This window comes from Spermophilus citellus (assembly GCF_964194105.1).
Source record: "Spermophilus citellus genome assembly, chromosome: 8".
In the NCBI taxonomy this organism is placed as follows: Eukaryota; Metazoa; Chordata; class Mammalia; order Rodentia; family Sciuridae; genus Spermophilus; species Spermophilus citellus.
The window spans coordinates 53,265,495-53,279,274 of record NC_138189.1 but is presented as its reverse complement, the minus strand read 5'-3'; the positions used below and the strand labels follow the sequence as shown (position 1 = coordinate 53,279,274).

Below are 13,780 nucleotides of genomic sequence, written 5' to 3'. Positions count from 1 at the left end.
GTGATTGTCCTAAAATAGTGCTATATGTAAATCATCCTTTTCATCAGCCTAGTACATTTTTTATACCCCTGAAAGGGGAAGGGTGAGGTATGTATTTCTCAACACTGTAAAGAGTGGTGGTGCTTTGGTAGAGAAAGCCTAACATGGACACTTGAGTGTCACTGGACAGTAATGAAATCCTACACCAATTCACAACTTACTTAAAACACTCTTCTTACCTCTGTGAAACTATCCTCTCCTAGTTTTCCTCCTACCTCATTGGCAGTGACCTAGTGTTGTATAAGGTTCAGGAATGAGCTAACTTAAATATAGAACTTTAGGCTTTCTTAAATTTCTGCTGGTTGGTGGTTAAATCAGTTTTTAATTTGCCTATTGTTGACCAAATTCTATATGTAATCAAAAGTTCTCCATTTATGCAGCTTCTTACCTTTCTTTTGAAATAGCTGAGGTCTGTCTTCACCTCCATATACCATGGAGCACTCTAATTGTCTTTATATTAAATAATGGGGCAGTCTATTATATATGTATGTAAACCTTGATATTGAGCATTAACTTATATTGCAACAACTTAAACACATTATCAACCAGATTGTATCCTATATCACTTTTTCTCTCAGATTTTATGTCTTAAATGTCCACATATCAGAATTCTATACAAACTTGTTCTCCACTCCCTATCCACCTTCTTCTGCATGTGTGTGTATATGTGTGTGTACACACACATAGATACATGTAAACTTGGATATGAACTATAAACTGGGATATATACACATATGTTTACAAGTGTGTGTGTGTGTCTGTGTGTGTGTGTGTGTGTATCCCAGTTTTCTCTGCTTGGAAAACCTACCACAAACATTTTCTGTAGCAGAAATGACTATGCTTGCCCACAGTTAGTCAATTAAGATATGAAATGTAACCATTGCAATGATAATTGTATGGTTCTCTGTCCATGGTATCACATAATACGGTTTTCACAAATATGAAGGCAGCACTCACCATTAAGATGAGGCTATAGATCAGTGCTTCCCTGATTTCAAGTTTGGCCTCCATTATCAGCCTCGCATGGCCAGTTCCACTAGAGACTGCCAAAGTAAGGGAGATGTGGATTCACTGAAAACACTATCATCATACCTGAGAGCTGGGCTAGCCTAGACCAGTTTGTCATGCCAAGAGTGCCTTTGTGCATTGTGCAGATAGATGAGGATATGGAGGAAGAGGAGTGTTCTACAATAAAGATAAAGGTTATGAGACAGTCAATGTAGATTTAAGAGGATTGGGAAAAGGAGAGAAATATCCATTGTCCATTCCTTTTGGTTTATCATATCTACCTGACTTCAACTCAAATCACCAGTATCAGGTTGTGCCTATATATTTTTTTTCTATTTTTAGCCATGAAAGTGAAGGCATTTAGATACAGGTGTGTGTGTGTGTGTGTGTGTGTGTGTGTGTGTGTGTGCATGCATGCAGAGAGATAGATGACATCTCCACTCTAGCTTTACCTTGAATATGCTTCTTTCATACTGACTATAGTGTAGCCACATTAGCCTAGAAGAGTTCAAATAAAAATCAGATATACATACAAACTTAAAAAGTATATACTTTGAAGTATTCACAAATGAATTGAAAAATTAAAGCAAGATAAGTTAGTGAGTGAACATGATGAGGGGTGGTCAGAGAAAGATCCCCTAAGGAAATGTATTTGAGCAGTAGCTTGCATTCTGTGAAGGAACAGAGCATACATAGGTATGGTAGACAAACACCCTAGTATGGGAGTGGTACAAGTTAACTACCTCTTATTCAAAATGTTTGGAACTAGAAGTATTTTTAATTTTTTCAGATTTTGGGATATTCACATATTTATAATGAAATATCTTGGGGATGGGACCCAAGTCCAAACATGAAATTCATTTGTTTTATGTATCTTACAAAAATGGCCTGATGGCTGGGTTGGGGTTGTGGCTCAGTGGTAGAGCACTTGCCTAGCATGTGTGAAACACTAGGTTTGATTCTCAGCACCACATATAAATAAATAAAATAAAGATCCATTGACAACTAAATAATATTTTTAAAAAACAATAGCCTGATGGCAATTTTATACAATATTTTTAGTGTGCTGTGTTTTGACTGCAACCTATCACATGAGTTTAGGTATGGAATTTTCTACTTGTAGTATCATATCTGTGCTCAAAAAGTTTTGAATTTTCCAGCATTTCAGATTTTGGATTTTCAGATTTGGGGCAGTCAACTTGTAGGTGTAAAACTCTTCAGAAGGATAAAAATTTCACATTTTCTGTATCATTTTCCCTCCTCTTGGTTAATACTAATTACTCCCTCCCGTGAAAAGACAAAGCATTCTGTTTATTGCACATTTATGAACAACAAATATGTTAGTCCAGTGCATGCAAAAATGAAAATCTGTCAAATGGAAAACAAAACTGAGAGGAGCCCCAGGTACCACTAGACATGTGTCAAGGCAGAATCCAGAGTAGAAAATCACAGATCAGAGCCAGGCAGAATGAAATAACAAATACACCAAGCAACAGAAACCAAAAGACTAAATCAACAATCAGTGAAGACCAGAATTCAATAAAGAAAAGCTGACTAAAGATAAGGTTAGAGTTAATTCAAATTATGAGAGAAAGAGGGTTACAGCAGTACAAATTGTGATCCTAGAAAAGCAGGACATATGTCATCAGAGAACTTGTTAAATATGCAATTTGTCAGGCCCCATCCACTGAAGCAGAAATACCAGTGTGATGCCCAGCAAAGGTGTGTACACAAGTAGATCAGGTGATCTTGATGTCTGATGAAATCTGATACCCAGTGGGCTAAAGAATCTGGCTATCACTGGGCTGGGGTTGTGGCTCAGTGGTAGAATGCTCACGTAGCATGTACGAGGCCCTAGGTTCGATCCTCAGCACTACATAAAGATAAATAAAGGTATTGTGTTCATTTACAACTAAAAAAAATTTTAAAAAAGAATCTGGCTATCAAATCAATGAGGGAGGGCAATAAGATGAGAAGGAAGATGATCTGCACATTATTTCAGTCAAGGGTAAAAAAGTTATAAAATAAACTAGAATGAGTTTAGATGGCAACTGGTTTAATGGTGAAGTGACCATGATTAGGATCCAAATCTCTGGAATAGGATTCTGAATATTCTCTTTCATAAAGGGGCTGAGGTGCTTATACTCCCTGGGCAAAGCAGATCTCAATACAATTATAGCATATTGCTTAGAAGGCCATATTGCTTAGAAGGCCATCTGTTTATTTTTTTTTCTTTTAAACTCAGGAGCTTAACCACTGAGCCATATCCCTAGCCCTATTTTGTATTTTATTTAGAGACAGGGTCTCACTGAGTTGCTTAAGGTCTTGCTAAGTTGCTGAGGCTAGCTTTGAACTCATGATCCTCCTGCTTCAGTATTCCAAGCCACTAGGATTTCAGGTGTGCACCACCATCTCTGGCTTTTCATCTGCTTTATATCTATGTTAGTGGAAGGTTAAACTTAGGAGCATAGTCACTGTTGCTTAAGTAGTTAAACAATAAAGTGTCTAGGAAATTATATTTCAATTACTAGTTCGTGATGTTTTTTATTGTGCTATATAATTTTTCAAACTATTTCTGGAAAATGTGATATGCATACTGTCGGTCTGTTTAGGCTGTTAAAACAATCTACCATAGTTATAAAAAACAGAAATTCATTTCTTACAGTTTCTGGAGGCTAGAAATTCCAAGATCAAGGTGCTGGCAGATTTGATGTCTAGTGAAGATGCTCTTTCTGGTTCCTAGATAGCCATGTTCTAGCTGCATCCTCATGTGGCCCAAGGAAAGAGGGAGATCTCTGACCTCTTATTTCCCAAAAGCCCCACCTTCAAATACCATCACAAGGGGGATTAGGTTTTAACATGTGAATTTTGTGGTACAAAAACATACTCTATAGCATACATATTGTAATTCACAAAGAATATAAGTAATTATTCATATTTTAATAGGGTTATTTTCTTTACAAAGGAATTACCTCTAGGTTTTTCTAAAAAGTTTCCAACCAGTTCAAAAGTGACTACAAAAACACTGAGCAAAGAAGCTTGTCTTAAATTTCAGGATGTTGGTTTCTTTCCAAATGTGTTCATGGAGTCCTGATCTTAGGGCTCAGTATTTCCTATTCTTTTTGACAGTCATGAAGCAGGGATTCTAACTGTTAAGATCTAGTCATAACACACTAAAAAAACACCAGAGTTGAAATAATACTGAATTTGAGTCCTCTCTGCCTACAATAATATGAATTTATTCAAACCTTTTAACTTCCTTGGGTCATGCTTTGTAAAACAAAGAGGCTTTACATTTAGATAACTGTTAAGCATCTTTTCTGAGCTAATATCCAATAATTTAAATGTACAAAGTGAAAGTACATTTAAATATACTATGTAATTATAAAATATAATAAAGATGTTGTTGGCTATCTTTACAAGTTATAACATAAACCATTAGATTTATAGAAATTCAACTTACATATAAGTTTTCACTTATATAGTGATTAAAATGGGTTGATTCTAAATGTATTATAGTACCCTGTATTAGATTCTGGAGCAGGAAAAAAAGAAAAGTAAAATTAATGGAGAAAAAAACTAGTTATATCCCAGTAAAGTGTATAGTTAATAGTAATATACCAATGGTAAGGTCTTAGATTTTAAAAATGCACCAGGATAATAAGATGTTATCATTAAGGAAAGTTGAGTGAAGGGTATACAACAATTCTCTACACTGTCTTCTGTAAATGCAATATTATTCCAAATAAATATTTCAAATGAAACTATTGTTAAGTCTTTGAAATATAAACATGCATTCACAGGATCACAGAAATAAAGAAAAGGACTGTCAGATCAAAGTGGAGAAAGAAGGAGTGCAAGGAAAATCACAGACATCAAGCAGCTTTATTTATTTATTTATTTATTTTCTTTTTTTTTTAATACACAACAGCAGTGGAAAGCATTATGATTTTTATTACACATATAGAGCAAATTTTTCATATCTCTGTATATAAAGCATGTTCACGCCAATTTATGCCTTTATGTATACACTTTGTTTTTTTGCATTATAATTCTTAATACACATATATACCACAATTTTTGTATCTGTTTGTATAAAAAATGTTGACACCCAATTCAAGTCTTCATACATGTACTTTGTATAATGATGTCCATCACATTCCATCATCCTTGTTAATCCCCTGCCCCCTCCGTTTCCCTCCCACCTCTCTTCCCCATCTAGAATTCATCTGTTCTCCCATGCTCTCCCTCCCCTCCCTACCCCACTATAAGTCAACCTCCTTAAATCAGAGAAAACATTTGGCATTTGTTTTTTTGGGATTGGCTAACTTCACTTAGAATTATCTTCTCCGATGCCATCCATTTACCTGCAAATGCCATGATTTTGTTCTTTTTTAATTCTGAGTAAAATTCAATTGTGTACATATGGCACATTTTTTTAGTCCACTCATCCACTGAAGAACATCTAGGTTGGCTCCACAGTTTATTGTGAATTGTACTGCTATAAACATTGATGTAGCTGTGTCCCTGTAGTATGCTGTTTTTAAGTCCTTTGGGTATAGTCCAAGGAGAGGGATAGCTGGGTCAAATGGTGGTTCCATTCCCAGATTTCAAAGGAATCACCACAGTGCTTTCCAAATTGGCTGCACCAATTTGCAGTCCCACCAGCAATGTATGAGTTTCCCTTTTTCCCCACATCCTCACCAACACTGATTGTTGTTTGTCTTCATAATAGCTGCCATTCTGACTGAGATGAAATCTTAGAGTGGTTTTGATTTGCATTTCTCTGATTGCTAGAGATGATGAGCATTTTTTTCATATATTTGTTGATTGATTGAATATCTTCTTCTGAGAAGTGTCTGTTCAGGTCCTTGGCCCATTTGTTGATTGGGTTATTGGGTTATTTGTTTTTGTTTTTTTTTTGGTGTTTAGCATTTTGAATTCTTTATATACCCTAGAGATTAGTGCTCTATCTGATGTGTGTAGGGTAAAAATTTGCCCCAGGATGTAGGCTCTCTATTCGCCTCACAGATTGTTTCTTAAACTTTTTAGTTTGATTCCATCCCATTTATTTATTCTTGGTTTTAATTCTTACACTATAGGAGTCTTATTAAAGAAGTCAGGGCCTAATCCCACATGATGAAGATTAGGGCCTACTTTTTCTTCTATTAGACGCAGAGTCTCTAGTTTAATTCCTAGGTCCTTGATCCATTTTGAGTTAAGTTTTGTGCATGGTGAGAGATAGGGGCTTAATTTCATTTTGTTGCATATGGATTTCCAGTTTCCCCAGCACCATTTGTTGAAGAGGCTATCTTTTCTCCAGTGCATGTTTTTGGCAACTTTGTCTAATATAATTTTAATTTTGTCCTCTATTCTATACCATTGGTCTACCAGCCTGTTTGGGTGCCAATACCATGCTGTTTTTATTACTATTGCTCCATAGTATAGTTTAAGGTATGGTATAGTGATGACACCTGCTTAACTCTTCCTGCTTAGGATTGCTTTAGCTATTCTGGATCTCTTATTTTTCCAGATGAATTTCATGATTGCTTTTTCTATTTCTATGAGGAATGCCATTGGGATTTTGATTGGAATTGCATTAAATCTGTATAGTTCTTTTGATAGTATGGTCATTTTGATAATATTAATTCTGTCTATCCAAGAGAAAGGTAGATCTTTCCATCTTCTAAAGTCTTTGATTTCTCTCTTTAAGGTTCTGTAGCTTTCATTGTATAGATCTTTCACCTCTTTTGTTAATTCCCAAGTAACTTATTTTTTTTTGAGGATATTGTGAATGGGGTGGTTTTCCTCATTTCCTTCTCAGAGGATTTGTCACTGATATATAGAAATGCCTTTGATTTATGGGTGTTGATTTTATGTCCTGCTTCTGAATTCAGCTATATTTTTTTAATTATTTTATTGTTGGTTGTTCAAAACATTACATAGTTCTTAATATTTTTGAACAACACAAATGCAAGAGGCAGGAGAGCTCTCTGAAATTAGAAAACTTTTCCTGAGTCCCATGAAAAAGTAAAAATGGGCTTGGACTAAGAAAATAAAATGTGCTTTGCCACTTATCAAGTATTTATAACAGACATAGACAAAGTCAGATGCTAAGTTAACAAAAACAAAGGTTCCTGTCAAGAACATGTTTTAAAGTGTTGCAAAGCCCTCCATTTGAGTTATTGTTGATTTTTCACCCACAGAGAACCCTTTTCTCTAAAACAAAAATCATAAATTGTCAAAAATTTTACTGTTTGAACTTCTATCATTAAGATAAACGTCTCATTCTTAGCTAGAAAATCTAAGTCACTTGGACACAGACAAACAGCCTGTACTTCCAAATAAGTTGCAGAACCTCAAAAAGGTGTTTGTTGCTGGTGCCATGGTACAGGGCTGTAATCCCAGCAGGGGGTTCCCAAATTTGAGGTCAGGCTGGACAACTCAGGGAGATCCTGTAGCAAAATAAAAAATGAAAAGGGGGGCTGGGGTTGTGGCTCAGAGGTAGAACGCTTGCCTAGCACATGTGAGGAACTGGGTTTGATCCTCAGTGCCACATATAAATAAATAAATAAATAAATACAGGTATTGTGTCCAACTACAATTAAAAACATATATATTGGGCTGGGGATGTGGCTCAAGTGGTAATGTGATCTCCTGGCATGCGCGGGGCACTGGGTTCGATCCTCAGCACCACATAAAATAAAATAAAATATGTTGTGTCCACCGAAAACTGAAAAATAAATATTAAAAAATTTTCTCTCTCTTTAAAAATCATATATATATATGAAATTAAAAGGGCTGGGTCTGTATCTCAGTGGTAGAGGTTCAATCCCCAGTACGAACCCCCAACACATAAAAAAAAAAAAGATGTTTGTGGACACATTCTATTTCTATTTTAACTGAATTGTTTCCAAGAATACAGAGTCTTTTGTCCATGTTACAGTTCAGATCTAAAATGGACTGCTTTACATAGAGTCTTTTGGACCTACCAAAATGCTATTTCATTTTAATATCTCATAAAATCCACACTTTTCCAAATTCCTTCAAAATCTATCTTTTCCTTTGTTTCGTGTAGCATCCCATGATTCCTTAGGAATGCGGACTCCCTTCTTGCCATGTACCTGAATTTCTCAAAATAGAATTTATTCCTGGAAGATTTAGGCTTGTTGAACTAAAATCTTTATACTAAAAATTCAAGAATACTAATTCCACATAAAAAGTGAAGCAATAATAACAACAAAGAGCATCAGTACAAATCTAGTGCAAATCTACATGGAAAAAGATAATGAGGAGCATAATATCATTATCACAGACAATGTAAATATGCCTGAAAGAAATGCCACAAAATAGAACTAAATTATAAGTTACTCTTTGGAAACTGGCTAAATGACATTAAGAATATGGTACAACACATGAAAGAACATGATTCAGAATTAGAAAAACTTGGAAATATGACAATGCAGGAAAATTAGTAAGCAAAAATAAAGTAGGTGAAATACAAAAGCTAATAAACACAATAGATTTACCATGAAGAGCTTGATGCAATCCCCATGCCAATATTTGTCAACTTCTTTTGGTTGCTATAAATCCATTTTGTAATAATCATTCAAGAGAGGTTCATTAAAACGACAGTATAATTAGATGCTGATATCATATCAAATGAGGATAAACATTTGCACTCTTGAAAGTAAGAGTTGGTTTTACTAGATACAAAATCCTTGACTTAAAGTTTTTCCCCTTCAATATTCTAAATATGTTATCTTTCTTATGGCATAAAACTTCACTGTCAAACAGTCTGGTGATATTATAATTATTTTCCCATTAGGTTCCTGTTATATTGTATGTTTCAAATAATTTTTACCATATTTCATCAAATCTAAGATGCCTTCTGCTATAGTTTGGGTCCATGTGTTAAAGGCTTTGTCCCTAGCCCCATATGCTATTGGGAGGTAGTAGAATCTTTAAGTTGTGGGGCCTAATTGTAGAAAGTTAGGTCACGGAAGGCCTGAGTTTTAAAGGGATATTGGGATCCTGGACCCTTCTTCTCTCTTTGATTCTCAGCTGCCATGAGATGACCAGGGCTCTTCTACCACATTCCCACTGTGACACTGTGCTGATAAGGACCCAAAGCAACAATGCCAAGTGACCAGGTATTGAAACCTCTGTAACTTTACTCCATTTAAGTTGATTATCTCAGGCAATTGTTACAACAATGGAAAGCTGACTAATAAAGTATACCGTTATATTCCATAATGATACATGAGAAAATATATACATTTCAGTTTCAGGAATGTTACAGTGTGAAGAAATATGGCTCCTATATAAAGTACAATAAACTCTATTTCTGGGAAATTGCATGGAAATGGAAGGAGACCCTCATTGTTATACAAAATTACATATAAGAGGTTGTGAGGGGAAAGGGGAAAAAAAACAAGGGAGAGAATTAAATTACAGCAGATGGGGTAGAGAGAGAGGATGGGGGGGAGGGGAGGGGGGATAGTAGAGGATAAGAAAGGTAGCAGAATACAACAGTTACTAATATGGCATTATGTAAAAATGTGGATGTGTAATCGATGTGATTCTGCAATCTGTATTTGGGGTAAAATTGGGGGTTCATAACCCACTTCAATCTAATGTATGAAATATGATATGTCAAGAGCTTTGTAATGTTGTGAACAACCAATTAAAAAAATAAAATAAAAAAATAAAAAAATAAACTCTATTTCTATTGCTGCATAACAAACTACCATAAACTTAGTAACTAAAAAAAAAACTACAAATCTATTAGCTTACAGTTGTATACCTCAGAATACAGTCATAGCATCAGTAGGGTCTCTATTCAGAGTCTTATAGACTCTGAACAGTCTATCAGGGTATCATCTGACTACATTATGAAGTTTCAGAGTCTTCTTCAATCACATGCAACTTGTTAACAAATTTAGTTTCTTCTGTTGTAGACCAAGACTCCCATTTCCTTTCTTGGCTATTAGCTAGAGGTCACACTCAGCTCCTATTGGCCATAATACATGGCCCCTTTCTTCCCTCTCCAAATCCAACAATAGAAAATCTTTCTCACATTGAATCTCCCTCATACTGTGAATCTTTCTCCAGGAAAAAAATCAGTCCTTTTGAAAGGGAGAGAGGCAATACAAAATAAATATAAAATTTTATAATAATATAAGATTATAAAATGCTAAACCCTCTGTTTAAATTCTCTTCTGCTAGATCTTCACATGGCTCACATTATCTAGGATTTGGCTCAAATGATATTCTCTCAAGAAGTAATCCATTACTACTCTATTTAAAATTGTCTCCTCCACACATCCTCCAAGTCTTTTTCAATATCTTTATCCTTTATTGTCTTTAACATACTTACCACTTTCTATGTTTGCATTTATTTTCTATTTTTGGCTTCCCATAGTGATACTGATGAAATTAGGGTGTACTATTTCCTGTTCACCCATCTACTCACTAGGCCCTAGCGTTTAATAGGCATTGAGTAAATATTCAGGGAGAAAAGAAATAGGAAAGGGAAATTGGAATGGGGAAACCAGGGAAACTGACAGTATCTGTGGGGATGGTTTAGCCAAAAATATTTATACTTGCTAACTTTATAATAAGGAGAATGACAGGATAAACCTAGTGTTAGAGCAGAACCTTAAAAGAATAGGACATAAACCAAATTCATTTTAATGGTTATGTGGAAAAAGTCCACAACTGAATTGAGAAACCTGTCTCATAAGTGAGTATCCATGATGCCAAATAAGAAGAACATGAGGTTTCCAAGTTTTGCAGGTATGCAATTTTGAAAACAGAATTGAGAGGTCCAAAGGATAAAACGGTTTTATCTTTCCCCTTATTTTCATGAGAAGAAATTCTAATTAAGTAAAACTATTACACATTACATAAAATTATGTAATACCCAAAGTATATGCCCATTTTTAAAATCCTGCAGACTTTTCAATTATGTGATTGTGTCCAACTGTTTTCCAAAAAAGAATAAAATGGGAGTCAATGGAAAGATATTTAAATGAGCAATCTTTACTAAAACATGTGTTCTGGTAATCTGACATGGATTAGCTCTACGACCTTGTCCAAGCCACAATAATCAAGAAGTTCTTTTCCTTCACCCATAAAATAAAGGGGGAAAACTTCATAGCTCTAAAAGCCACCTGATTCTATTAAATATATGACAGCGCCTCTCATGCAGGCCAAAATTATTCAAATGGAAACCCCAAATCTGGAGCTATCACCAGCTTTTTTTTTTTTTTTAATAAAACAAAGGAGTTTCCTCTACTTGCTATAAAACCAAGGATTTGCAAAGCAGTCTCCAAATTTCGCGGGTCACTAGAGTCCTGTAAATATGGCTTCTACAGCCAGAGTGACAGGTAACTTCAGTGTTTTAGTTTCGTTTGCGTGAGACAGGTCCGAGCTCGGTAATGCCGGCCACTTCACTCACCTGCAGCAAAGACCGCCCTGCGGCCACACCCAAACCGGAAGCCAGGACGTCCCTGGGGTTGACGGGAAAACGCCGCCGGACTCCCAGCTTCTCCGGGCCCGCCCCCTCTGATGACATCATTGCACGCCCCTTGACCCCCCGCGGCCCCGCCCCCTAGCCTCCCTCCCATAGCCGGCGGCTGTGGCGTTTTGGCGGATTATGGAGGGATCGGATCTGGTGACCGCACCTCGCGGGGAAGAGGCTTCCTGCTCTTCCTGGGGAACCAGCAGGTGAGAAGATGATGTGGCTGCGGGGCTGCAGGACCCGGACTCTAGCACTCTACTTCCCTTCGGGCGGGCAGGGAGCGCGCGGGAGGCCACGGGCCCGGCCGAGCCGAGCCTTTCCTGGGAGGCCAGGGGAGCGTGCGGGGTGGGTGTGGCAGCACGCGCTTGGGCCTCTGCAGCCCACGACTTTTCCTAAGGCGAAAGTCCTCGTCCCGCCTCTTTCTGGGCTTTTTCAGTTCCGGTGAGGGTCCAGCATCCCGCTTCCTCCTGGTTAACTGACGTGAGGGGCTCTGACCAGAGCTAGTCTGGCCTAAGTCTCTCGCTGTGAGCTTCTCTGCCAGGTGCCAATCACCTTTCTTTTCGTTTTATGTTAAATGAAAGCTAAGAGCGCCACGGTGTATTATCCTCCACTAGAATCATCCTTTGAAAACTATCGCCAGAGCGAACAAGTAAGGATGAATCAGTAGCAGTCAGGGCACCCAGAAGCCTCTGTTGACTATGGTGAAAAGGGGTTGGGGAAAGCCAGGGACAAAATATACTAGATACCTATTCATATATCCCAGTTGGTTAATCTTGTTCTCCTTTGCATCATTTCCGCCCCTGCAGAATTAAGGCGGGAGATGACCCTGCCTAGGCCCTTACCAAGATTTTAGTTAGTAGTTCCTCTTTCATGAAGCATGTATCCTGCCCTTTGTCATAATACAACTTATCAAATATAGAAATGATGGATGTATTAATTTTAGGTAGTATGACACTGTTTATAAACCTGTAGCGTTTCCATTACTTTCAGACTGAAGGATATTTTAAATACCATGGTATTGTCTGCCCTTTTCAGGTCAAATTAACTTGGGAGATAATAGGTAATAAAAACAAAGCTGCCCCTTAAGGTGAAGTATTTTTTATTGTCTTACAAATCTTAGTATTTTAAAAGATATTATTAAAGCGTTCAGTAAGGCAGAACTTTCTAAAAAGTAAATGCCAGTTGTAAACATAAGAATCAGGCTGGTTAGAATATAGTTCTTATTTTTACTAAGCAAGTTTACTCACTAAACTAATTGTGCCCCATGCAAGGAAGAGGAACATGCAAGTGTAGTAGCTATAATAGGAAACTGTATAATAAAAATTTTTATTTGTATATTCTATTAGAATGCCAAAACAATATATTGTGTGTGTACATTGTTTTTATTAGGTGATCTCTTAGAATGCAGCTATCTTCTGGTTTGCTTTCATGAGTGCAGTCAGGAGTTTTGTAATAGTTATCCATTTAATTAACTAGAAGCTGATATCATTTGATGATGCTAATCAGTGTTGGTAAGTAATTGATAACATTTTAATCATATGTGTTTACAAACCCCTTGGCTTATTTATCAATGTCAGGCTTTAAAAATAAGACTCAAATTTCCTGCTATCACATTATTTTCAGAACCCCATAATTGATAATAGTTTTGCTTCCCAGATCCAGGTTTGGATTGCACTTTTGCCAAGATGATACTAATCTCAGCTTTCACTATAGCTCAGGCTTCAATACCCCAGGCTGGGTAATTGTCTACGAGCCATTTCTGCTTCCCATGTTTCCTACAGATATGATTTTGCTTTGTGTACTGTGCTGTGGAAAAATTGGGACACACTACTATAAATAATATATCACTCAAGTATATATATTTTGTCATTCTAATAAGTTTTTTAGGTTTTTTTTAACTTTTAAAATTCATTCAACAGATGTTTCTTAAGTGCTTCCTTTATGCGTATCATGAGAGGCAGGGGGTATTGAATTCTGTTTGGGTTCCTAATGTTTGGGATACCAGTTAAATATCAGAATATAGTTGTTTTGGCAGGTGTATAAAATCTGTAGGACAGAAAAAATCATACATAAAGAAATAGGTTATTATGTTATATGCATATGTTATAGCATATGGTTAATTCTTTGGGAATAAATGAGTTTATTTAGGAAGAGTGTGCTTATAGAAAAGGTTCGAGGGACAAAATTGTTAAAAATATAGATCCATGA

At 36.5% G+C, this 13,780-nt stretch overlaps 1 protein-coding gene across 2 annotated transcripts in view; it reads left to right on the top strand.

Annotated features, from left to right (window-relative positions):
• The first annotated feature begins 11,652 nt into the window (after positions 1-11,652).
• UBA6 (ubiquitin like modifier activating enzyme 6) overlaps positions 11,653-13,780 on the top strand; it is a 94,162-nt gene continuing 92,034 nt past the window's right edge. For both annotated transcript variants that reach the window (XM_081303050.1, XM_081303049.1), the window contains exon 1: positions 11,653-11,778. In XM_081303050.1, coding sequence (XP_081159176.1) covers positions 11,708-11,778 — 71 coding nt within the window. In that variant the 5' untranslated portion in view covers positions 11,653-11,707. The remainder of the gene's footprint in view (positions 11,779-13,780) is intronic.